The 24778-nt window shown below is 53.0% G+C and overlaps 7 protein-coding genes across 7 annotated transcripts; 3 read left to right on the top strand and 4 right to left on the bottom strand.

Annotated features, from left to right (window-relative positions):
* Window positions 1-1870: 1870 nt before the first annotated feature.
* Window positions 1871-4728, bottom strand: DACRYDRAFT_106971 (uncharacterized protein; the record flags this gene model as incomplete). Its single annotated transcript, XM_040768361.1, has 7 exons — window positions 1871-1963; window positions 2370-2921; window positions 2980-3131; window positions 3184-3738; window positions 3828-4011; window positions 4062-4217; window positions 4273-4728. 7 exons carry the CDS (start codon window positions 4726-4728, stop codon window positions 1871-1873), a joined length of 2148 nt encoding a protein of 715 aa, XP_040629780.1.
* Window positions 4729-5002: 274 nt separating this feature from the next.
* DACRYDRAFT_78805 (DUF89-domain-containing protein) lies at window positions 5003-6921 on the bottom strand (the record flags this gene model as incomplete). The annotated part of the gene is made up of 3 exons (XM_040776361.1): window positions 5003-6081; window positions 6137-6322; window positions 6373-6921. The coding sequence occupies 3 exons, from the start codon at window positions 6919-6921 to the stop codon at window positions 5269-5271; spliced, it is 1548 nt and encodes a 515-aa protein (XP_040629779.1). The 3' UTR covers window positions 5003-5268.
* A 1020-nt stretch (window positions 6922-7941) lies between these two features.
* On the bottom strand, window positions 7942-10512 carry DACRYDRAFT_21838 (meiotic sister-chromatid recombination aldehyde dehydrogenase). Its single transcript, XM_040772563.1, has 9 exons — window positions 10357-10512; window positions 10158-10267; window positions 9865-10085; window positions 9669-9799; window positions 9571-9622; window positions 9205-9510; window positions 9080-9152; window positions 8497-9028; window positions 7942-8441 (listed from the first exon to the last, which is right to left on the bottom strand). Exons 1-9 carry the CDS (start codon window positions 10489-10491, stop codon window positions 8172-8174), a joined length of 1830 nt encoding a protein of 609 aa, XP_040629778.1. The 5' UTR covers window positions 10492-10512; the 3' UTR covers window positions 7942-8171.
* Window positions 10513-11318: 806 nt separating this feature from the next.
* Window positions 11319-12448, top strand: DACRYDRAFT_88566 (NADP-binding protein; the record flags this gene model as incomplete). Its single annotated transcript, XM_040776864.1, has 4 exons — window positions 11319-11423; window positions 11476-11862; window positions 11908-12090; window positions 12131-12448. The coding sequence occupies 4 exons, from the start codon at window positions 11319-11321 to the stop codon at window positions 12446-12448; spliced, it is 993 nt and encodes a 330-aa protein (XP_040629777.1).
* An 81-nt stretch (window positions 12449-12529) lies between these two features.
* On the bottom strand, window positions 12530-14067 carry DACRYDRAFT_94536 (galactonate dehydratase; the record flags this gene model as incomplete). The annotated part of the gene is made up of 7 exons (XM_040777230.1): window positions 12530-12763; window positions 12816-13169; window positions 13223-13423; window positions 13473-13632; window positions 13678-13761; window positions 13810-13916; window positions 14005-14067. 7 exons carry the CDS (start codon window positions 14065-14067, stop codon window positions 12530-12532), a joined length of 1203 nt encoding a protein of 400 aa, XP_040629776.1.
* Window positions 14068-15173: 1106 nt separating this feature from the next.
* DACRYDRAFT_21837 (uncharacterized protein) lies at window positions 15174-20055 on the top strand. The gene is made up of 16 exons (XM_040772562.1): window positions 15174-15274; window positions 15324-15413; window positions 15464-15632; window positions 15683-16020; window positions 16073-16235; window positions 16286-16389; window positions 16446-16680; window positions 16727-16912; window positions 16965-17830; window positions 17879-18179; window positions 18228-18319; window positions 18370-18498; window positions 18547-18793; window positions 18841-18923; window positions 18973-19267; window positions 19316-20055. Exons 1-16 carry the CDS (start codon window positions 15272-15274, stop codon window positions 19954-19956), a joined length of 3942 nt encoding a protein of 1313 aa, XP_040629775.1. The 5' UTR covers window positions 15174-15271; the 3' UTR covers window positions 19957-20055.
* A 273-nt stretch (window positions 20056-20328) lies between these two features.
* Window positions 20329-22626, top strand: DACRYDRAFT_115857 (uncharacterized protein; the record flags this gene model as incomplete). Its single annotated transcript, XM_040770086.1, has 7 exons — window positions 20329-20488; window positions 20536-20690; window positions 20744-20867; window positions 20931-21931; window positions 21986-22114; window positions 22165-22461; window positions 22516-22626. 7 exons carry the CDS (start codon window positions 20329-20331, stop codon window positions 22546-22548), a joined length of 1899 nt encoding a protein of 632 aa, XP_040629774.1. The 3' UTR covers window positions 22549-22626.
* Between the last annotated feature and the right edge of the window lie 2152 nt (window positions 22627-24778).

The raw sequence follows: 24778 nt of genomic DNA, 5'->3' as shown, positions 1-24778 counted from the left end.
TTCCATGTCATAAAGGCTTAGTCATGTCTCCTGACCAAGCAATGAGCTGGTGCCCTGACAGGTACTTTCATCTGCTGTGCCATCAGAATTGAATCACTCCTCACTTGAACACTGCAGCAGGTTGCTGCAGCCTCCCAGTTCCTGGTGAAGTAGGTTCATTCAGCACCATCTTTTCCATTAATCCACACAAATGCCCAGCCAACATAGAGGTAGATCCTGATGCTCCACACTGCCTGTGGTCACTGAAACCCCATTTTACTAGTATGGACAATCCAGCAGCCAAACAATCACACGCATTGCAGCAATGTTGTCTTCCACATGGACAGCACTACATATCCACAAGTTCTAAGAACACAGGGGACAGAATTTGAATAGAAGACTGCAATGGATGGCTGCATGATGGGCACACTTTCCTTGGAATGGCTGACCATATTTTGGCCATGTGCTGCAGCATCCCTGCCCCACCTGTGGCTGCAATGGCATGTCAACCATGGCAAGACCATTGGTTCACCAACTGCATGTCAAAAGAAGAAGTGCATCCTGCTCTGGACTGATGTCAATATAAGTGCCAAGCATCCCCCATGCCAGATGTAGCTGTGTTTTTGGTGGATGCTGCAGCAAGGTCCAGGGGGTGTCCCATATGTTTGGGCCCTGCTACTTGAATCATTGCAAGTCCCATGCATCATGAGCAGCCTCTTCAAGCTCAAAACATGCTTGAAGTGTTGGCCCTGGACAAGTTAAATATGACAGTGAAAATTTGAAATGGATCATTGTGATGCTGGACAAGCCCCATGGAGGCTGCACCTGGATTTTGTTCAATTGCAGCTGCACTTGATTTGTGTGCTGCACCATGCTGCAGCCTGCCTGTCATATGTGTAGCTGCTGCATTGGGTTGTGCTTGCCAAGTACTGTATTCCATTGGAAGCTGCAGCTGGGAAAGAGACAAGGATCAGACTGGGCTTGAGAAGTTCAGGTGGCAGAGCCATGGATGCCCAAAGGGGGCTGCAGCTGCAATTGGTTTGCATGCTGCACCATGCTGCAGCCTGCCTGCCATATGTGTAGCTGCTGCATTAGGTTGTGCTTGCCAAGTACTGTATTTCACTGGAAGCTGCAGCTGGCAGAGAGACAAGGATCAGACTGGGCTTGAGAAGTTCAGGTTGCAGAGCCATGGATGCCCAAAGGGGGCTGCAGCTGCAATTGGTTTGCATGCTGTACTACACTGCAGCCTCCCTGTGACATGCATAGCCATGGCACTTCTTTCTGCAGGGCCAGTGTGGCATTGCCTCCATAGCTGCTGCTGTGCAAGAACAGTTGGTATTGAAATCTTGGAATTGAAGGGTGATGCTCCCCCAAGGTGGCTGCAGCCATATTTGGTTATGTGCTGCATCATGCCACCAGCCAGCTGTGGCATAGAACCCTGCAACACATGTCCATGCTTGGCTAATAATCTTTCACCACAATAACTGCAGCATGACAGCACTTACAAGTATGTGATTGGTATGGAAGCCAATAGGATGTCTAGACATTCCTCTATGTACCTGCAGTTGTATTCAGTGCAAAGGATCAGACACTGCAACACTGGTGTGGTTGTTGCTGCTGCACCTCTATCCAAGGGTCCAAGGAAGCAATTTACAAAGAGCTTCTGCAGACCCTGGCACGGAAAATGCTTCCACCGTTGTGGCAGTGCCCTACCACAGCATTTGTCATTGACCACTGCAGCATATGTGGTAAAGGAAGTGCATTAACTTGGGTTGTGCTGCAGGTGCAGGACTGTTGGAACACATGTATGCTGGCTGCCAACAAGTCTTGAAAGCCTGATATATTTTGTTTGAATGACCCATGCATCATTGACATGCAATATTGGCTGTTTTCACCCAACATCCTGCATGAGTGGTGCAACATTGGCTGCAGCATACCCCTCTGCTGGATTTTGGGCACGCGAGGAAAAGGGTCCTAATGGACCCTGTTAAAAGTTAGGGGGGTCTGGTGCAGAAGGACGCGACGCGAAGCAGTGCAACCGCTTGGCTTCTCATTACTCCCTCACCGCCGTATTCACCATGCCTGCCCGACTTGCCACAGACACCTCTTTGACCGGCACGCCTACTGCAAAAGGTGTTCACTACGTCAAGGTGTCAAAAGACAACATCTCGCCGTCTGTTCGTCACTGGGCTAGGTTGATATGCCATAACCCTGGCTCACTCCACCCAACATCCGTTCAAGAGGTGGGGAGGATTGTTAACTGGCCCTCGATTCCAGTGCATTTGTAGGTAGGGTATAGTTATTTCAGATATCGTGTTTGATATATGCAGAGAATTGCATAGAGTGGTTCAGGTGTGTCATAAGTCACCTGGACTAACTACTGTACCTACCTCGTGGTTCAATTCCGTCGGCTTTAGTTTGCGTTGGTTCGCCCGGAGAATATCGTCCACTCTTTCGCACTTCTTCCCCTTGAAAAGTTTGCTCATTTCTATCAATGGTTTCCCAAACTCGTCGTGTACCTCAAGAAACTCTGTGTTGCGTTCCTTCCCGCGATCCGTGTCGCTCAGAGCTGCTTCAAATGTCTGGTACGCGTCTATCAGCGAATTTTGCATATCCAACAAATACATGATTGATCTGCGACCAGGACCATCGAAATGTTCAGCCATTTTGTAGCAGAGCTGGTTGCCTGCACCGAAGGCCACCCTTCGGTATTTAGAGAAGATTTCATCTCGTCTCTTCCTTTGCTCCATGGCGTGCTTCCCGGGGTCCTCGTCGTCCACCTCCGAGTTGTACAACATGAAGATAGCGATCCAAAAGATTGACTCGAGATCATGACCAGCGTTATGGCGCAATGGAAAGTCCTTGTCCCCATCCTCGGGTTCATTGGGGTCGAACATATAAAAGCCACGGAGCACCTCCACCGCCATAAAATCGGGAGTCCCCTGCGATGTCAAGGGATTAACAAGCCTGATGCATAAAGACGCTGCGAACGGCACGTACAGTCCGCACATGGTGCCCAGCTCCGTCACTCGTATGAATCTTCGCAAATTCCAGATCACTGAGCCGCCCTCGTTCCTCCTTTGCATCAACGATGATATTGCCTGCAGATAGATCACGATGGTTGAAGCCGGCAATGCACATCATTTTGCATGCTGCAAAGCATATCAGCCACAAATGAAGCAATCCTGCAAAGACGACACCGACCCTGGACGACATCAGCCAGCGCTTTGAATGCGATATCTAACCTCGCGATGTGGTGCAACGGTTCTCCAATGTTGTCCATCACTGTTCGATAATGGACACGGTGGTGGATTTGGCGCAGATTGTACGGGTTCGGTGCCTTTGTGGCAGCTGACGCGGTACGTCCCGTTAGGGTGACTTGATGTGTTGGGATGTGCTGACTGACTGGTACTTCCCTGCTCTTCCCTTTCAACGACATTTCCTTCCTGCCTTCACCCCCGTCGGAATTTTGCACAATGGGACTTAACGTTCCGGTCGTGTCGTCCGTTCCCGTCTGCGCCCCACGTGCCGTCTTGATCCAAACTGTTCCTTTCGGAAACTGTTTACCACCCATGATCCCTGCTGTATCATCACGGACTCCATTGACCATCACTTCTTCATCACCGCTGATGTTGACGAAGTAGTTCTCAGCGTTCTCGCCAGGGCGCAGCTTCAATTTTTCGGGTCTGCTCTTCTCGATCTCCTTGATCGCCTTCATCGCCCGATCGTAGATCGCCAAACCTCTTTGATCGCCACCCTCTTAGCCCGCTCCAGATCAGTGACATCGGTTTTTGGCGGCCGATTGGCGTCGTCATTGACGAGCCATGCTTCATAGACACGACACGCACTCCCGTGCAGCGCGCGCGCTCGGTGATCCGCGATTGGCCTTTTCCGAACTTGATACCGCTTCCCGTCAATGTTGACGAGGAAGAAGTCTGCGCCTTTCGGCATTCTCATTGTTGGGTCCAGACCGAGTGCGGTTTGATCCGCGAACGCGAAGAAGGCAAATGTCCGGAATAGGCGTTTGCGTTCCTGTATTTGCAATCAACGCTACGTTCGCGCGTTGTGCGACAAGTACGCACCATCTGCGTGTCAAACCCCATGCTGACGAGCATCGCGGAGCGAGTCGCTACCCACAGACGCGCTTCTGTTTGCTCAATGGTCATACCGACCGCGAACCGACGATTGACATTCTCCCACAACATATGTTGCAGGTCCCAGATGATTTGCTTGGTGTTCTGGACAACATGTCAGACGTTCAATTGGGAAACCGGTGAACCCAGTTCGGCGCACCTTGATACCCATGAGCCCACCCAGATCCTTCACATTCGCATTCTTGTCGTACGCCGAAAACAGGTCGACCCACACGTACCGCTCCCCGTCCCAGTCGATCATGAGAGACCTGTCCCCGTCCTTCGGATTCCCTCCATCAGGTCTGGTTGAGTCCTTCAGGGTGGAGTTGGTATTTTTCGGCCGGAGCAGAGGTCGCCCCTCTGAGCTTCCTGGCCACCTCTCACAGGTCTGGACGACCACCGCGTGTAGAGCGACATAAGCTTCAAAAACTTCCCTGCCCACAATCGATGTCCCACCTTCCGTAACTAGTAAGCGTGGAAGGTCCCATTCCTTACCTCTGAGAAATGGATGACTATCCGACAGCTGCTCTACCAATGCAGCTACGCATTCGGGCAAGGGTAAGGTCGACTCCATACGTTCGTTCGGGATGAGCAGGAGACGGATGGACTCGAACATGACCTCGCTTGCCTTCAACCTAAACGTTGAACGTGTGAATTTGGAGTTCGAGGTGGTGTTCGCGATTCCCTTGTCTGGTGTGGTAGGTGCCTGGGGGGTGGTGGTTTGAAGAGGGGATTGGGAGCCATGCCGAGAGAAACAAGAGAGAGAAAGAGGAGCGGTAAGTACAGGGACGACTGACCGTCATTCGGTGCGTGTATATATTCCTTAGACCGCTAGCGCCTAACTTTTGTCTGGCAAGTCTATGCACACGTATCACCTAGTTGGGGACAATAAATAAATAATTCCATCCCAAGAAAACATGTAGCAATACGACGCGTTCTGTTGCAACATGCTACAAAGCTATGCTACATTTTCCCGCATACTTCCTCTTTGAGGGAATTCTTTTGAGGGAAGGGGCTACAACGCGGATAAAGGGCGGGTGAGAGAGACGAGGGGGACAAGAGAAGACAAGAGTAGGTATCACAGGACATGACGGAAGTACGCATATGCACGCATATACGTACAATTTTCAGCTATGAGCTCCCTGACTGCATCCAGCTAATATTGGAACGCCCCCCTCCCCAGCGCTCCAAACATCACCTTCTCCCCCGGTCTCCCGTCCGACAAGAGCACAACCGCATACTTGCCACTAATTTTCCACCCGTCCTCGTCCCTATTCAGCCTATCCGCAACCTCTTCCGGAATGCCCACAACAACATCGCTCTTGATCGTGCGCAGTGAACAGACAGGCGGTGCTCCTGGTAGAGAGGCCATAGGACCTATAGCAATCGGGAAGGGAGTGGCTGGAGGAGCCTCGCAGTCGTATGTCAGCTTGCGGTGGTTCAGGTCTCCTTTGAAGATAACGAGATCCGATTTTGACAGATGGAGGAATACGTCCGGCGCCTCGGTCGCCAGGTCCCAGTAGGTGTAGCCCGTGCACCAAAACGGGTGTTGCTCGTATATCCATTTCCCGTCTCTCTCGTACTGCTTCCACCGGTTACCAAGCAGGCGGAGAGTGTCCATCTCCTCGTCTGACGCTTCGGGGAACAGCTGGCCATAGATCATAGTATTCAACAACCAGTCCCAGTCTTTGCGCGTGACGTCACTGACGAACCAGGCAAAGCGCTTTCCGTGGAACCGGATCTGTTTCGCCAGGCCGGACTGGATGAGCCAGTCAGCGTAGACACAGTCGCAGTACAGCTCGAACCCGGCATTGTCGAGTACGAAATCGATGCGGCCGTCGGGCTTGGCTCCGATCCGCTTGACGGTCTCCCATAGTCGGGGAAGGTCGTTCCCGAGGATGTTCTTCTCCGTGGCGGCGAGATGGTCCCCACCTGTAGACTGGAGCTTCTTGATGTCCTCTTCGGTCATCTGTTGGGTGAAGAGGTTAGCAAGGCTCATACATGCGAATACGCGCAGGGCTCACGTTAATAAGCAAAGAAAGGTCGGTCGAGTTCCCCCAGAGGCAGACCTGGGTAAGCTCATGGAACATCAAGCGGACCGCTTCCGTCTGCTTTGCCTCGTCCAAGCCCTTCGCCGGCGTTTCCCAAGGCTTAGCAAACCTTGTGGAGAGCTCAAACACGGCCTTGCTCGAGCGGGAGAACGTGTCGCACTAGCATTCGTGTCAGTTGCCCATACACACCCGCAAGCAGATGCACTCACCTTCTGGCGAAAGAACACATCGTACTCCTTCCAGTACTTGCTTATACTGAAGCACTCATGCAGCCTCCTATACTTGTACGCCTCCGCAAACAGCCATGGAGCATTCATGAAATCCTTCCCCTGGAAGAACTGTGCGATCTCCTTATTCCAGAGAGGGATATCTCCTTCTCCATCATCGATTATCGGGCGCAGCTTCGTGTTTCCAGTCAGGTCGACCATCAGATCCTGCATCCTCGATATAGCCTCGACGAGATCGACGATGCGGTCCTCGTCACTCTGCTCATTGAGGGTACGCACGACGTCGTCGATCGCCTTGCCGAGTATGGTAGGCAAGCGGTGGCCCATCGTCGCGTGGGCAAAGGAGAACTCGTGGTACCCGCGGTAAGCGGGCCAGGGAGGGTTGTTAGGGTCGATACGGGAGGGAGTGCGGGGTTGTTTACCTGGAGAGTGGGTGAAGTGCTGTGGACGAGGAGGGAGCTCGCCTAGGGAGAGAGTGGTCTGTTTTGGAGGGTTGGAAGGGATGACTGATGTAGGGGGCTTGCTGGGCATTCCCTGTGCCTGAGGGAGAAGGAGACCGTTTGTGCCTGTCATTGATGCGGTTGAGATGGGTGCCATTGGGTGTGTGTGAGGGGGGAGGAAAGAGAGATGAGTGACGAATGAAACTGGGGGCGCTGCTGCCTCTTTATACCCCCCCATCGCCTCCCCCCTTGCCGTTGAATGACCCGATCGGTGCCCTAATTCGGTAATGAAGGAAGAGAATGAGTGACTGTCTCACATCGACAAGTCTCATCAAAACTTCGATCCCTCGATCAGTCAGGGAAGCGGATTAACAGACATGAACAGTGACGTCCTTTCTCACACTGACAAAAGGTGTATGATGACATCCATCCCTGCCATCCTTTACACCCTCTCATCTCCCCTCAATCCCCGTTCTCCCCCCTTCCCACTCCCATTAATAATCGCCCCATCTTCGAACTCCCATATTTCCACCTTCCCACCTTCCCGCTTCCCTCTCCCTACTTCTTCTTCCAGAACCAGCACATCACGTACCCTCCAGTAGCCGCAACCCCCGGTATGTAAGCCAACGGCATCCACCTTCCTCGCGGCCGATAGCGGCACCCGGCCGTCTCTAGTTGCCAGCAACGACCCCATCCCATCCCCCCAGCTGCCAGAAAGGGAAACCCAGTGGTGCCGAGCCGCACCGCACTTCATGAACTGCTGACCGAGTACAATCCGATCCGAATTTCGATCCTATACCTCGAGCGCAGGTGGGAAATCGAGGGTCCCTCCCTCCCTTCCCTTCTAGGCTGCTACCCTGCCTTTTCCCAGTGCCTGTGTTGATAGGCAAAATTTGAGGGAAACGCAGAGACACTCATGGCAGAAGTTCGTGATCCCATGACGTCACTGCTTGTGTAACTCACGGAGGCAATCTGTTGTTGTGCCCGATTTGACCCGGCATGTTGGTGGTGTGCGTGAGTGAAGTGAGTGAATGGGTTCTATCTTATCCACGTAACAGAGAAGGGTATATACACGAACGGTAATCCCAATAATCAGTACGAGTACTAATGTCTCAATGCACCGATGGACAGTACCCGATCACCAATAACATCCAAAATATTAGACGTCATTGTCGTCATACACACTTCCACCAAACCTTCCCTTCCACTTCCACGCGAACTTCTACTTCTTAGCATGACCGTCCATACCGCCATTTCACTTCACTTGACACGAAACGGTGACGCACTCCTTACCTAGTCACACTTCCAATCGCTCGATACCCTCCCTCCTGCTCACGACCCCTAAGCCTTAACCAACCTCCACACCCCTCCCACCCTCTCAGCCCACCCTTCACCCCAAACCGCCTCCCCCAACCCAGCCACAAACTCCCAGCTGCTGACCAGACTCCTAATGGGATAGTCCACCGCCCGAGGGATAGGCGTCCTGATCCAGGAGAAGTACCGGTCTTGGATTACGGATTTGGGGTCGCATAGGGATTGAAGACCTTCTGGACCGGAGAAACGGCCGAATCCGCTTGATTTCACTCCTCCGAAGGGAAGGTCTTGATTCAGCTGCCAACAAGTAAACAAGTCAGCCAGGTAACAGAGCGTAGCGCAATGCACGCACGTAGAACACCCCGAAATCATTCACAGCGACCATCCCGCACCTCAACGCCCTCACCACCCTCTCACATTCCCTCCTATCGTTCCCAAAGACGCTCGCTCCCAGTCCATACGTACACCCGTTCGCCAACCTCACCGCCTCCTCCCACCCACCCTCATACCTCATCACTACCATCACAGGGCCGAACACTTCCAGTCTAGCGATATCCATCTCTTCCGTAACGTTGGCGATCACTGTAGGCTCGAACCATGCCCCTCCTGGTGCGTAAGGGTGGGAAACGACGTTCCCCCCAGTGAGGACCTCCGCGCCTTCTTCCCTTGCGCGAGCCACTATGCGGGCTATACGCTCAGCATGCGCGTGCGAGATGAGAGAACCGACATCAATGGTCGATACCCAGCCTTCGGGGGTCGAGTTGAGCACGCTCCCCATACGCAGCTTGCGGACTCGATCTAGCATGAGCGAGAGGAACTGGTCGTAGATGCTTGAGTGGACGATGAAGCGTTCGATACCGATACAGTTTTGGCCCATGGATTGGCTGTGGTGTGATTAGTGGGTGCAAGAGGGGAAGGGGGGAAGGGAGACGCACAAGACACCACGCATCCAGTGGGAGCTGAACGCTTTCAGGTCCGCACTAGGGAGGAGGATCGCCGCGTCCTTTCCTATTTCCTATTAATCCCTTCGTACCAGCATACGTACGGGGAAGACGCGCACCTCCAAGTTCCAAAGTCACAGGTGTCAAGTTATCCGCAGCAGCGATCAGCACCTTCCTTCCCACCTCCTCACTCCCTATAAACGTAATATGCCTCACGACCGGACTCCGGGTAAGCGTCTCCACCGTTTCCGGATAGGCGAGCACGAGCTGTACGACATCCGGATCGTGCCCGCACGCTTGTAGGCATTGACGGACGGCACCGATCACCCAGGTTGAGGACCAGGCGACTTGCTCGCTCGCTTTGAGTAGGATGGCGTTGCCTGCGAAGAGAGCGGCGATGATTGGTCCTAGGGCGTTGTGGATCGCTGTGCCCTGCGGGGTCAGTAGGCTGACCAGAAGCTGGAGAGGGGAAAGAGAGGGCGCACGATAGTTCCAGGAAACGACAGCGGCGACAACCCCTTTCGGCTCGTAATAGACCTGCAGAGTTGAGCATACACACGCACTCGGGAATGCAAGTACCCACATGGGCCTTTTTGTGCATCAACAGCAGGGGAACACGTCTCCTCGACGGCCGCAGCTCCTTTTCCCCATACTTGATTACCCATTCCAGCTTAGCGCACGTAGTCAGGATCTCCCCAAAAGCAGCGTCGATCACTGTTCCCCCCGGCGCCGGGGGCATCCATCAGCCCACATTGCTTCGCTTCCCTCGGATCACGCACTCGTCTTGCCCGTATCACGACACGCGACCCTAGCGATCCCCTCGCTATTCTCCAACACCCAAGCAAGCAAGCTCCGCATCACTCTCCGTCTTTGGTCGAACGTGCTCTGTGACCAGGTGCGCTGGGACTCCCGGGCGAGGGAGATACGTTCTGCTATTTGGAGTTGGTTGAGTGAGGGGAGGGTGCTGATGTGTAGGGAGGTGGAGGGGTCGAAGCAGGTTCTGTCGTTTCCCGTCGTTAGTAGGGGAGACGGATGGAGGGTGGGAGGGAGGGAGGGACGCGGGGGGGCGTACATGTACTCTACCCCAGGTTCGTGCTCTGCAGGCAGGAGAGCTGGGTCCTCAAGATGACTCTTCAGAGTGGGGTTCAGGATGGTCGTCCCTTCGTAGTTCAAAAACGATTGCTGTTCTCCGTCAGCCACGGCTCCCATCCCACCAGCCTCCCACTCCCACGCATCACACGCATACGCATAGGGTAGGCTCGCAAACGCACCTCAGGAGCAGCCCACTCAAACTTGACACTCTTTTTCCGATTCCAGTCATGTCGTCGCACGACGATAAGTATGCCGGAGATGATGAATCCCAGCAGAGCGGTGAGGAGCATTGATGGTGAGGCGGACATAGACATGGGGTATAGGTCGCCGCTGTGCGCTTTCATCGTTGCTGTACTGTACAGAATGAAGACGGGAGATGGGGAGGACGGTCCGTTTTCCGTTGATTGTTGACCTCACGTGGCACGCGGTTGACGCGGTGCCGAATTTCTGAGAAGACCCTGACCAGTCAGCGGAATTTGTCACGGGAAATCCTTCTCACACCGCTCTTCAACTTCCCCTTCTCTACACCAGTACTAGTACGCAACTCCTCGGCTGACAACATCTACGCAGGCAGTACCAAGGGGAAGAATACAGGTCTGACGACGCTAGCTTTTCTCTCTTGACAAATCCATCTATGCATACCCATGGTGGGCACGGGAATACCACCCTTGACAACGTTAGTAGAATGCGCTTTGTCATCCGCCTGTCCACCTGTGTGCGAATCTCCATCTCACACAAATGTCCATCCCCCTACCTTTCGGAGGGCTCATGAACCCCCCACGCTCCACCTCGTGGGACGATCCAGCCGATTCAATATCCTGTTATATCAAAGCCGATAATGACCTTATTGGAATCAGAGTTTGATGCTTTCGCACTGCTTATCTCCGAAATTACATCTCCTTTCCCCAAACGGGGGACGGCTAGGTGGTACACTCATGAGCTCGGCAGCCCCCTCCAGGATCTGACAACTGCGCTGATGCCTTTGAGCATTTGCCCATCCTCGGCTCTCTAATCTCTGACAAGGAGTTGCATGCTGTGTCTGGTAGCCCGGATGACCGGCCAGCGACTGCGGCTGGAAATGTATAAGTATGGACGGACCAGACTCCTGCGAGAAAAAAACTGGATTTCCCGCAGCGAGAACATGAATCTGGAAACTACGGTTCTTGTCACGGGCGCTAACGGGTTTCTTGGAGCTGCCGTTGTGCTGGAACTGCTTGCCCGAGGCTTCAGAGTCAAAGGTGTTGTGGTGCGTCTCTCTATTTGCTTGTAGCGCTTCAGCCCCCACTAATGGTGAGCAGACCTCCCAAGAAAAAGCAGACGCCTTCCTCCGCCAGTATCCTCAGCATGGAAACAACCTTCACTTTTGCGTTATTTCCGACCTTACAGACGAATTCGCCTTCCTGGAAGAGACCGCCGACGTGGACTATATCGTCCATACTGCGTCTCCATTCACGCTCGATTTCCGGGACAACGTTAAAGACTGTTTGAAGCCAGCTGTAGATAGAACACTCACGATCCTGCGCGTGGCCTCTCAGCGTCCGGCTATCAAGCACGTCGTCATCACGAGCAGCCAGGCCGCCGTCAGTAACATGAACAACCGGCTCGGAGCCGGGCTAGTCTACACCGAGAACACCTGGAACCCAGTGACATGGGAAGAAGCTGCCAGCTCTCCTGACCCGCGGTTCGTCTACCGCGCATCAAAGTTGTTTGCGGAACGCGCTGCATGAGAGTACGTGGAGCAGCATAAACCCCATTTCGGGATAACGACTTTCTGCCCACCCTGGATATTCGGCTCACTGATGCAGCCGATAGAGAGCTTGGAAACGCTTGACAAGTCGGCCGCATATGTATGGAACATGATTTCCAAGGGCGAAAGCGTGATCCCGCCGACTGTGTTGCCCCTCCTGGTCGACGTCCGGGATTTATGAGTCCAATTACTCTGGCCGAGGATAGATGCTGACGCTCACGGTGGGAAGGGCGCAGCTACACGCCGACGCGCTCGTCAACCCCAAAGCTAAGAATCAGCGGTATCTCGTAGCTGGCGAAAGTGCATGGAACGAAGACATCGTCTACCCCTTCAAAAAGGCATACCCAGAGCACGCTTCCCGTGCTGCTAAGGGCCCATATCGGGAACCAGCAGCACATTACGAAATAGACACGACCAAGGTTGAGCGTGATTTTGCTATTGAGTGGACGCCGTTGAAGAAGTCTGTTACGGATATGGCGAAGGTGCTGTTCGAGAAGGAGCGGGAACTCGCAGGACGCGCTTAAGCGTGGTATGTATTGATAGAATCCATATTGATGTACTTTATACAGTCGCTATAGTCGTAGTCGTATTTAATTGCCCCTTATCTACCATTCCCAAACAGCACCGTCGTCTCCCCTCCAGAAACTGCCCTCCCAAGGCTTATGATCCTTCGACACCTTCCTCACCAGCTCTTCGTCGATCTCGACGCCTAGCCCGGAACCGAGGGGGGCCTTGATCATCCCGTCCACGACCTTGAACACGTCGGGGTTCTTGACGTAGGTGAGGAGGTCAGCACCAACGTTATAGTGGATCTTCCAGGACATCTCCTGGATGACGAACTACGCAGCGCATAAGCATAAGTACGACTTAAGAGAGTGTCGCGGTACTCACATTAGGAACAGTAAGATCCATCGCGATACTCGCCGCCAGCGCGATAGGTCCGTTCGGGCAATGCGGCGCAAACCCGACGTCAAAGGCCTCCGCAAGGATGGCGATCCTCCGCGTCTCGCTGATTCCGCCCGCGTGGCTTACGTCAGGCTGGACGATGTCGACTGCGCCTTGCTCGAGGTAGGGGCGGAAATCTTGCCGCGTAAAGAGGCGTTCGCCGAGGGCGATGGGTACACTGGTGTGACGAGCGATTGCAGCGATCTCCGGGATGAAGCCAGGAAGGAGTGGCTCTTCAATGAAGAGCGGTCCATGTGGTTCCAACAGGGTAGCTAGCTGCTTTGCCATCGGGCGGTGAACCTGAAAAGGGTGTCAGTCATTGAAGGAAGGCTTGTAGTCGTAGTTCCTCGCACACGGCCATGAAAGTCCACCCCAGCATCCAAACCCTGAGCTCTTACTGCCTTGAGCCGGTCAACGCTCGCTTGTAGCTTGGCGGGAGAGTCGAGGCGCGCCAGAGCTTCTGTTGCATTCATCTTGACTGCCTTGAAGCCAGCCTGCTTCTTCTCAATTGCCTGCGCTGCGACATCGTCTGGGCGATCGCCCCCAATCCAGCACTTGTGACAGTTAACGAACGGTTCGGATAAAACTGAGATATAACCGCACATAGACCTGAACACGCTCACGTACGAGTCCTCCCAGAAGACTCCATACCGGTACCCCGAGCCGTTTGCCTTTGAGGTCCCACAGGGCGATGTCAATGCCCGCGATCGCGGACATGAGTACTTCCCCGCCGCGGTAGAAGCCGGTCCTGTACGCGGCTTGCCTGGGAACGTGTCAGCCTGGTCGATGATGGACGAATGCAGCGCACCAGAGATCTTCGATGTTGTCCGTCGGCCATCCGGTGTACAGACGGATGAGATGCGACAGTGCACCCTCTACTGCCTCGTCGTGACTTGGAAGAATGAGCGAGATGTGAGTGGAGGTCGAAAGCAAGACGTACCACTCGAGCGTCGCTTCACCCCACCCAACATACCCTCCAGTGCTCTCAATACGCACGAACATCCAGCGAGGCGGCACGCGAAAGTACTCGATCTTCTTGATCCTGTCCTTGCAGGGCGAGAAGAGTGCCTCACCAACAAAGTCGCGCTCGCCAAAGGTGTGCAGGATCTGGTTACCTTTCGACATCTCTTGTTACTGTTGATTGGCAGACGTTGACCAAGATGGACGTTGCAGAAAGAGGACGCAGAGAGGTAGGCATTGAGTGGATGAGGTGGACAATATCATGTGGGTGGACGGTCCGAATCAAAGTCGGAGCGAGGTCCGACTGAGGGTCGACCAGGGTCAATGCCGACCCTCGGCCTAAAGTTGTCCCAGCCTGGGGAAGAGATATCGAAATGCATATTATTAGATTCAACCATTAATTTTGAAGTAGTACAGGGTTAGTAGGGGGTAAGTCTGTTACAAATGGTCAGCAGCCTTCTGATCTTGAGCTACAAGAATATTTGGACTGAGAGAAGTAATCCAGTTCGGACGTCGCGGAGACAAGAGCTTATTGCAGGGGTCTGAGCAAACTGAATACCTCTATTTAGAATGGTGTTATGCTCATCAGACGGTGTAGCCTTGAACGTTGCCTCGATAATGGATCGTGTACTTCATCTTGAATAGCGTCAGTGGTGACGCTCAATTATCGAAATAAATTCCTGGGGTGCTTCCGCCATCTTCCACAAGTGCGACGTCTACATGCAATGTAGGAAGGACTGGCTGATCTCGTCTGAGGAACGCCGGGCGTGACAACAAATGTATACTGGGCGCGCTCTGCCTTGAATAAACAGAATACACCAAAGGAGGCGATCGAAATCAAAAACAATATGGATCATACTGGATTCGACCGTTGGGACGTGCTCGTGTCATGTCTTGCGCTTCGACGGGTTGACTGGGAAAGATCTGGAGACGATCCTATAACTGAAGATGGGGATGTCTTGAGACCTGAAATGCCGAGGTTCGAACGTGTCGACAGCCTGAACATCGACGGAGCTTCAGCGAGCAACAAGAATGCTCAAGGAAAGGGAGTTGTGAGAAGCTGTTCTGACAAGTTACACGATTGAAACGTGACATGTCACCAGTCAAACGCTCTCAGGCGTGCGGTTACATTGAATGCTTCTCCTAATCCATTGCTCGTCACAAAGAACGCAGAACGAGTCCAAAGTAAAGCTGGGAAAGACCGGATCAAATCTAGTCATCGAAGAGCATCGCAGCCACTTGATTCCCATACAGGGCAAGATGGTGGTCTTAACAAAGAATGTATCGCCACCATCAATGGGCCCAAGGTACATGTACACACACAGTGACGTCTGGTCCCGCTCGGTCGGCACACAACTCCGGCCCAGTGTAAGCACAGCAACCTCTGTCTTGTTCTTGTTCTCTATTTTATACCTTTGCGATTAAGCTAATCGATCTTCACCATGGTGCGTATGTGTGTGTGTCGTTGTTGGAATGGTTCTGATCGTTGGACAGGCGATTAGCAAGAAGTCGGGGAAGAAGGGCGGCGTCGCGCCAACCGTTGCGAAACCCGTGAAGAAGACAGCTGGGCAGCAGTTCGTCAAGGTATGTTCGGCCTTCTTCGTGGGTGAAACACATGCTTATTCTATCTGTAGGCAGACTGGAAGGAAGGATTCAAGAAGAAGCAGACAGGAGTCAGCGACATGACCCTGTTGACGACCATCTCGAATGAGGCCGTGAACGAGAACCTACAAAAGAGATGGCTAAACGGCGAGATCTACACATATATTGGTGCCGTACTGATCTCTGTTAATCCATTCCGAGGTATGTTTAATTTGTGGCTGTCGTATCTACCGTTTCTGACGGGTATCCAGACTTGGGTATCTATACGAAGGATGTCCTCCAGTCGTACAAGGGCAAGAATCGGCTAGAGATGCCACCTCACGTCTTCGCCATTGCCGAATCTGCCTACTACAACATGAGCGCATACAAGGAGAATCAATGCGTGATCATCACCGGCGAGTCAGGCGCTGGCAAGACCGAGGCAGCGAAGCAGATCATGGCATATATCGCCGCTGTTTCTGGAACAGGAGAGGGCGCGGATGGAGGACAACGGATTGGGGAGATTAAGGAGATGGTTCTTGCTACGAATCCGTTGCTGGAGAGCTTCGGGTGTGCGAAGACATTAAGGAACAATAACAGCAGTCGACATGTGCGTGCCTTCCATCCAGTAATATGCGGCGCATATACTAACCTGATTACAGGGAAAGTATCTCGAGATCATGTTCAACGAGAGAGGAGAACCTGTCGGAGCGCAAATCACAAACTACTTGCTGGAGAAGGGCCGAGTTGTTGGGCAGATCGATAACGAGCGTGATTTTCATATTTTCTATCAGTTCACGAAGGGAGCAAGCGATGAGCAACGAGGTCGGTTTAGCATTGACAAGCGATTGACCGGAGATTTACTGCTCTTTCAGAAATGTTCGGTTTGCAAGGGCCTGAGTCGTATGTCTATACCAGCCGAAGTAAATGCCTCGATGTACAAGGCATTAATGACGTGAAGGATTTTGCAGACACTATTGTATGTACCTCACGGTTACCGTGTATGAACATTCGCTCAGATCATCCTATCTCTAGAAAGCGATGGGTGTCATTGGACTCTCGCAGCAAGAGCAGACGGAAATCTTCCGCGTTCTCGCAATCGTTCTCTGGCTCGGGAATGTTCAATTTGAGGAGATGGATGATGGCAACGCGCGCATCGCTGATAAGGGTGTGACAGACTTCATCGGATACTTGATGCAGTGCGAGGGCGCTGCTGTTGAGAAGGTGCTTATCCAGAAGATCATGGAGACTCAAAGGGGTGGGCGGAGAGGTACGTGTATGCACCAAAAAACAGTACCATCCTGACATCTATATAGGCTCTGTATACGAGGTTCCTCTCAACCCCGCTCAGGCGAGTGCAGGACGCGATGCATTATCTAAAGCGCTATACAACAACCTGTTCGAATGGATCGTTCAGCGTGTCAACGTCTCTCTTGCACCACAGACCAGCCACTCACAGCTGATCGGTGTACTGGATATCTACGGTTTCGAAATCTTTGAAGGTGCGTGACCGTTTCCTGCATGGCCCAGATCTGACAAGCTTCCCCCGGTTAGATAACTCGTTCGAACAGCTTTGTATTAACTACGTCAACGAAAAGCTCCAGCAGATCTTCATCGAGCTGACTCTTAAGACCGAGCAAGAGGAGTACGTACGTGAGCAGATCAAATGGACCCCTATCAAGTACTTCAACAATAAGGTTGTCTGCGACCTGATCGAGGAACGCCGTCCGCCAGGAATCTTCGCCGCGCTCAACGATGCATGCGCTACTGCACACGCCGATCCCGCTGCTGCTGATCAGTCGTTCATTCAGCGCCTGTCTGTGCTCTCATCTAACCAACACTTCGAGTCTCGCGGAGACAAGTTCCTCGTGCGCCACTACGCCGGAGACGTGATGTACAACATCCCCGGTATGACAGACAAGAACAAGGACCAGCTCGTCAAAGACATACTGGACCTCATGGACAAGAGTGGGAACACCTTCCTCCACACGATATTTCCCGACCGCCCTGATCCTAACAGCAAGAAGCGCCCTCCTACAGCAGGTGATAGGATCAAGTCATCAGCCAGCGCCCTTGTGGAGAACCTGATGCGTGCTCAGCCGTCTTACATTCGCACGATCAAGCCGAACCAGAATCGCAGTTCGTCAGAATATGATGTCAAGGCCGTGCTCCATCAAATCAAGTACCTCGGTTTGCAGGAGAATATTCGCGTGCGCCGTGCGGGCTTCGCATACAGAAATACGTTCGAGAAGGTTGTTGAACGGTTCTATCTGTTGAGCAAGGCTACTAGCTATGCTGGTGACTATATCTGGCAGGGAGATCCCAAATCAGGTTGCGAGAAGATCTTAATTGATACTGGTATTGCGAAAGATGAGTGGCAGATGGGTGTCACGAAAGCATTCATCAAGAACCCGGAGACAGTGCGTTCGGAGCCCCTTTCACTCCGCCTTCTCTGACACCCCTTTCAGCTGTTCGCATTAGAGACTATGCGTGATCGCTACTGGCACAACATGGCCGCCCGCATCCAGCGCGCCTGGCGCAACTACTGGCGTTACAAGAACGAGTGTGCACGCCGCATCCAGCGCTTCTGGAAGAACAACAAGGAGGCCATTGTCTACGCGCAGGCGCGAGATTATGCTAACACGATCTTGGCTGGAAGGAAGGAGAGGAGGCGAATGTCCATTTTGGGAAGCAGGAAGTTCTTGGGCGATTATCTTGATGTAGGCAAAGCCGATCCCTTGATGTTGAAAGGATCTGCCGGTCTTGCATGTGAGTACGATCTGCAGGTTCTGTTCATCATGTGCTGAGAGCTCTCAGCTGGCGAGACTGTTGCCTTTAGCTGTCGTGCAGAAGTTCTCATCTCCAAATTTGGGCGCACTAGCAAGCTTACTCCTCGATTCCTCGTTCTTGTAAGCAGAGTCTCCACTTTAGATAGTGCTTACTCCTGACGATCCTTCAGACTGACAAGGCGGTGTACATTCTTGCTGCTGTCGCTCATGACGGACAACCCGTCGTACAGTTGCAGCGGAAAATGCCACTTGTTACGATAAAGAGCGTCTCACTGTCGAACCTGCGGGATGACTGGTTTGTGCGTGCCTCTGCAATGCTGTGTGGAGAGGTGTTTATGTCTCTGCAGGCACTCAACGGCCCCATCTCGGATGAGGGCGACCCTCTCATGACATGTGTACTGAAGACCGAGTTTGTCGCCGATCTCGTCAAGCTCAGCAATGGAAGCATGAACGTCCACATCGGTCCGACCATCGAGTACAACCAGAAGAAGGACAAGAAACGAGTGATCAAGTTCGTGAAGGATGAAAACTCGCGTGGTGATCCCTATAAGAGCCAAACCGTCTCTGTTACCACTGGCGAACCAACCAATAGCGGTGCGCATGCTTTCCATTCTAGGTTACCTGGTCTGATTCATCTCCAGTGCCCCGGCCTCTGCCCAAGCCCAAACCAGGGCAAGTACGTCCGATCACGTCCGGCAAGTTGCTCAAGGCTGGTGGCCCCTCGGTGAGTACCCCGCATTTGGTGACTTGCTGTCCTTTGACATGTTGAACAGTCGAAGCCATCCTCCACATCAAAGCCCAAGCCACAAGCGCTTCCTGGACACAGTGTTCCTATAGCATCTGTCAAGCCTGTCATACCTGTAGCTGTCAGTGCCGCTGCACAGCCTGCAAGCACTTCAGCTGTCAAGCGACACTCGATGGCTCCGCCTCCCCCGCCGCCTCCTCCTCCTGTGGCTACCGCTCCAGAGGTGCCGATGTATAAGGCGCTGTTCGACTTTACGGGTCAAGAAGGGGAAATGTCATTGAAGAAGGGCGCTTTGGTCGAGGTAGAGGAGAAGGACGACAACGGTGCGTCCCTAATGCTACATCACAGCAACATCTGTTAATCCATGACAGGCTGGTGGCTCGTCAAGCTCAACGGCAAGGAAGGCTGGGCGCCGTCCAACTACCTCGAACTTGTCCCTCCCAAGTCAAAAGCCCCACCTACCCCGCCCGCGCCCGCTCGCCGCCCTCCTCCAGCAGCACCTCAAGCAGTTCCAGTCGCAGCATATATCCCCGCTGCCCCCAAGCCCCCGCCTGCACCGGCCATGCCTACGCAGAACGGACTTCCGAGCGGGATGAATCCTGCAGCAGCGGCGATCAAGGCTGCTGCTGCAGGGGGAGGGTTAGGCAAGCCATCGGGAATGACCCCTGCGGCAGCGGCGATTAAAGCTGCCGCAGCAGGGCGAGACGGAGCAACCGGAGGGTTAAAGCATGTCAAGCCACCAACGGCACCCACAGTGCCCACAGTGCCCACAGTGCCCAAAGTGCCCAAAGCGCCCGGTCCGCCTGTAGCAACCAAGCCCAAGCCCGCTCTTGCCCCTAAACCAGGTGCACCTCCAGTAGCGACCAAGCCTCCCGTACCGGGAGGTATCCCTAAGCCTCCCCCTCCCCCGCCTATGCCAGGGCAGGTGAAGAAGCCTGCGGGTGCTGTAGGGCAGATGGATTTGGCTGCGGCGTTACAGAGACGGGCGCAGAGAATTGCGGATGATGATTGAGTGTTATCAGGAGTTCTTATGGGTGGTAGTGAGAGGATGGCGTGTAATGGAAGATAGAGGCTGTATCATTTTGGAATTGTAAACATTGGTTTCCTGTTGGACTGAGCACTAATGCCGGACGAGCGCTTATTACACCGGTGGAGGCTTACATGAGCGGACCCTGTAATGTACCGGCCAATGTCGGGCGCTCTCCACCAGGGTCTCACACCGTTTGACTGGAATGCATTAGCTGTTAGCAGCATAAATAGAAACATTTTGTAAGTTTACTCTGATGACTCGATATTCACCATACTCACTCTAACAGATAACATGTCCTCACGCTCTCTCTCTCTTCCACTCCCAGTTCCCCCTTCATCACCAACTCAACGACCGATGTCCGACACTTCCATCCTCGCTCGCATCCTCCTCTTCTGCCGCGCACTCCCCCTCTCCATATCCCAAACCCGCCAGCGACTAATCAAGCAATTCCTTCAGATCCCGCTCGTAGTGCTCAGCATGCTCGTCTTTATCTGGTGCATAAATCTCTTCACCTGTATGACCCCGTCCCTTCCTTACTTTCGTACTTCTAACACCACCCAGCCAAACTTCCATTCTCTTTTCCAGCAAGCGTGATGTCTATGCTCATCATCTTCTTTCTTCTCCTTCTCTCATCAGCTACCCTCGGTCGAGCACGCACCAACATCCCCCTGCAATACCTCGAGCCCGCCAGTGACTTCCTCCTGAAATGGATCTCCGTGCGTCCTTCCCCATTCCACTAAATCCAAGCCGCTGATGCTGACATGAGCAGATGTTCTTCTGCCCGAGTTTTGTACTGCTCCCCGTGGAAGAGTCCTCCGTGTCGATAGGGAGCATCGAGTTGGTCAAGATTGTACTCCTGTTCTTTGTCAGCTTTTTCCTGTTTATTGTTCTGGGTGCGTCCCTCCTTCCTCTACTGTGCGGCACGGGACCAAGAAGAGAGCTCATCTCAGTGCCAGCATGGGCGATTGTGACCCTGCTCACTTTCATCTCCCCGTTCAAGTCCCGCGAGAAAGCAGACCAAGACGCAGACGACGGGATAGGACTCGGGGACCCAATCCCCGACTCTCCTCCTCCTGAGCCTACGTCGGGAGAGGCATACGAACTCTCCACCTTCCGAGCACAAGAAGAGCACTCTATGTCTCTCGGTTCATTCCCATCTCCCAATCCAGGCCGCACGGAAACTCCTGTCCCCCCCTCCCCTGCCCTATCCCGCACTCCTACTCTCCCCCGCCCTGCAGCTGCTGCGATAAGAAAACATCACGGTGTTCCCTCCCGCTCCACCCCCGACTTAGGAGCCGACGAAGCTGCGCTTGAAAGTCCCCTGAGCGGGAGTAGGAAAGGGAGCATGTACGACCTACGTCAGGATCGGTGGGAGGGGACTCCCCGCACCCTCTCAAGGAGTCAAAGTCAAGCAACGCTGGTCCCCTCAACTCCCAACTCCCACCCCAACGTCAACCCCAACGCTCCCAAGCCCAGCTTCTCCCATAATATACTCCCCTCTGTGCCTCCAACAGCAGAACAACAACTAGCCGCCCGTCTCTCCCCCTGGCTCCCAACCCTCTTCTATAGTCTCATGTTCCTCCTCGGCCTGCCCCTCTTCTACTTGACCCCGCACACCACCCCCGGCCCTTCCCTCCCCCTCTTCCTCTCCCTGAACGTCCTCTCATTCCTCTTCTCAGTCCTCCTCGTCCCGGCCCGTATCCGTCGGTTCCTCCACCCGATCCTCACCTGCTCCCTCCTCACGGCGCTCGGGATCTGGGCACTAGGAGCCGTAAGAGGCTGGACTATCCAGCAGAGCCTGGGTGCGTACAGCACCGGAAGTAGGTATTTGGTGCTCTTTGACCCTACGCGGAGGGGGAAGGTAGCACCTCCTGGAGCGGGGGACGTGTTATACTCCATGCTAGACGCGAGTATCGTCAGTCTCGCAATCCCAATGTACCGCTATCGCGGGGAACTGGTACGTTCAACATACGAGTTCTGATGGAGGATGCATCTATCTGACAGGGAACAGAAATGTCATGCGTTTGAGATGTTCAGCACAACAATACCCCTTGCCGTGCTGAGCCTGTTTATCTACCCTCTCGTGGGACGGGCACTAAAGCTGGCCCCGTCCCGCGGCCTCGCCTTCGCGGCTCGTAGCGTGCGCCCTCCCTCTTCCCCGCTCATGCCCCGCTAACGGGACACGAGCAGGTAACGACCCCCATGGCGATTCCTCTCGAAGCCTCATTACACGGCGATCCCGGCCTAACAGTGATCTTCTGTATCCTCACCGGCGTGCTCGGTGCCCTTGCCGGACCCTCCCTGCTCCGCCTCCTAAGGGTGAAACCAGAAGACTATATAACCATAGGTATCGTGCTGGGCTGTACAGCGAGCGCGATCAGTACTGCTGCTCTGCTGGGGGAGAACCCGAGGGCGGCGGCGATTAGCAGTTTGGCGTTCGTCTTGTATGGAGTTGCATGCGTGGGTTTGACGGCAGTGCCGCAGGTGGTCAGTCCGGCTGGTGAAATTGTAGTGGAATGGGGAGAGCTGACCTTTGCACAGGTGCAGGTAATGCAGACGTTGGCGGGGATGTGAGCCAGTGAAATCAAATTCGTATGGAGGTACAGTGCATGTCACCACCATCTGGCTCTCGTCCTGTCTACTTATTGTCATCTTGTATCCCGCAAATGTAGCATCGTGTACTTGGAACTAACAATCTAGTAATCTAGTAATCTGGATCGTAGTATGTTAGTCACCGGCGCACATATCCCGTCAACCACGCCGGTGCAGAACTTACGATTATCAGGAGATCGGTCAGGTCAAATATGTAAGGTCTCTAGTCCCGGTGAGGTAGAATAGATGTTCGGAAAGCGGGTCAGAAAGATGTTCGGCGAGTCAATCTGGCAGAACGGTGTTCGTATTTGCTCGTTCTTTCTTAGAGTTTGGATGTATGGCACGGTGAGATGAGAGGATCGACATGACTTGTTGATGGGTTGATGGGTGATAAGGAGACGACAGGCGGAGGGATGGAATGGGAAGGTAGCCTTCTTCCGAACCGGAGCCCAGATGGATTCCTTCGAGTCTTGCGAAGATAGCTTGAATATTGCAGAGTATTTGGGGGGTGACGTACATTTCATGGCCGTACAAGGGCGGCAAAGGGGGGGGTATGTTTTGCGCTCAGAGAACGATGGATCAGTGAACGACTCCCCGTTTTAGAGGTTTAGGGGCAATACTGTATCTCTCAGAAAGCTTGTTTGATATCGCACCGATCGTTTAGCGATCTCGTGTCCGATCAATGGGGAGTAAATACCGTGCTAACACAAGCCCAATGAAAGAGAACATACGGACAGACCACAGGCGAAACAGCTGCTGACCTTTTCACTAGTTCATGAATCATTAGGGCCAGGAGTGTAGGCAGGTAATGGTAGTAAACAAGACGCATTAGTCCGGACCGAAAAGTTTGCACTATCCGTCCGGTCCCTAGCTTATGTAAGCAGGTACTGTACAGTACCTGTAGGTGTGTGTCGATATGCACACCCTCTACTATATGCCAACACTCCCCCTCAGGCCAGAGCTAAGCCAAGGTCAGAAACAAAACCTATGAACTTGTGCCTTGTAAGAGCCTTTGTCAGAACATCCACTACCATCTCAGCCATTGGGCAATACTCAAGTATGAGTGTCTTGTCCTCAACCTTGTCTCAAAAGAAATGGTTCTGGATGTCAAAATGCTTTGTCCTTGCATGAAACTGTTGATCCAGAGAGAGAGCAATAGCAGCTTCATTATCACAGTAAAGAATGCTGGGCTTGGTTTGTCTGAAACCAAGATTAGATAGAAGTTGTTGAAGCCAAACTATGTGACAAGAGGCAAGGTTGGCTGCTGTGAATTCAGCTTTGCATGTTGAAAGAGCAGTTAAAGTTTGTTTCTTGGAGGTCCAAGAGATAGTGCCTCCAGCAAGAAGAAACAAGTTGCCAGATATAGACTTTCAATCATCTTGATCAGATGCCCAATCTGCATCAGAAAAGGTAGTGAACATTGTAGTGTATTCACCAGGTCCACCATATACAAGAGAGTAGTTGTGTGTTCCAGATAGGTACCATAACACATCCTTAACTGCTGTCCAGTGCATAGCCAAAGAGTTTGCTGTGTACTGACTCAGTGTCTGACATGCATAGGCAATGTCTGGTCAAGTGCTGATAGCTGCATACATGAGAGAACCAATTGCTGTAGCATATTGTTGTTGATCAACTGCTGCACCAGTATTCTTCTCAAGCTTGACATTCAGATCCAGTGGTGTTGAGACTGGATTGGCATTCTCCATCCAAAAGTGCTTCAGGATATTATTGATATAGCTGCTTTGGGATAAAGCTGTACTCCCATCAGGGTTGTGGGATATCTTGATCCCAACAAGGTATCATGGATTTGAAGATGGACCAAAGGCAATCAAGTACTATGATAAGAGGACTTGGCAAGTGAAGACCTCTCTGTTAGGGCAACACAGGCTGACTAAGTCTGCTCACCTAAGAGTGCCAAGAGTCTAAGCAGGCAACAAGGAAGTGGAGTAGACCTGATGACTAAGACCTATCTACAGTATAGGTACCTGTGGATGATCCTAAGAGACCAAGTCTGAAGAGACAGTCCCCAGGCAGAGTAGGCCTTATATTTATACCTCTGTGGTGGAACCTGCTAGAACATCTTGCTTACTCAGCCTAGTCAGGTGATCAGGTCATATGAGGTCATGCACAGCCATGCACAGCAGGTCACCTGACCATCCAATCCTTCCAGCAGGTTCCAGCACATGCCAAGATATACCAGCTACTTCCATGT

This window comes from Dacryopinax primogenitus (genome assembly GCF_000292625.1).
Source record: "Dacryopinax primogenitus strain DJM-731 SS1 chromosome Unknown DACRYscaffold_7, whole genome shotgun sequence".
Lineage (NCBI taxonomy): Eukaryota > Fungi > Basidiomycota > Dacrymycetes > Dacrymycetales > Dacrymycetaceae > Dacryopinax > Dacryopinax primogenitus.
This window is presented reverse-complemented; position numbering and strand designations above follow the sequence as displayed.

Excerpts from the sequence above, each read along its gene's own strand:
- DACRYDRAFT_21837 (XM_040772562.1), top strand. Across the intron at positions 16,681-16,726 it reads TCAAAGGGGTGGGCGGAGAG|GCTCTGTATACGAGGTTCCT; the intron begins GTACGTGTATGC and ends ACATCTATATAG. Across the intron at positions 18,320-18,369 it reads CTCCTCGATTCCTCGTTCTT|ACTGACAAGGCGGTGTACAT; the intron begins GTAAGCAGAGTC and ends ACGATCCTTCAG.
- DACRYDRAFT_21838 (XM_040772563.1), bottom strand. The coding sequence starts at position 10,491 with ATGTCTATGTCCGCCTCACCATCAATGCTCCTCACCGCTCTGCTGGGA. Across the intron at positions 9,623-9,668 it reads TGATGCACAAAAAGGCCCAT|GTCTATTACGAGCCGAAAGG; the intron begins GTGGGTACTTGC and ends TCAACTCTGCAG. Across the intron at positions 9,153-9,204 it reads TGTGACTTTGGAACTTGGAG|GAAAGGACGCGGCGATCCTC; the intron begins GTGCGCGTCTTC and ends AATAGGAAATAG.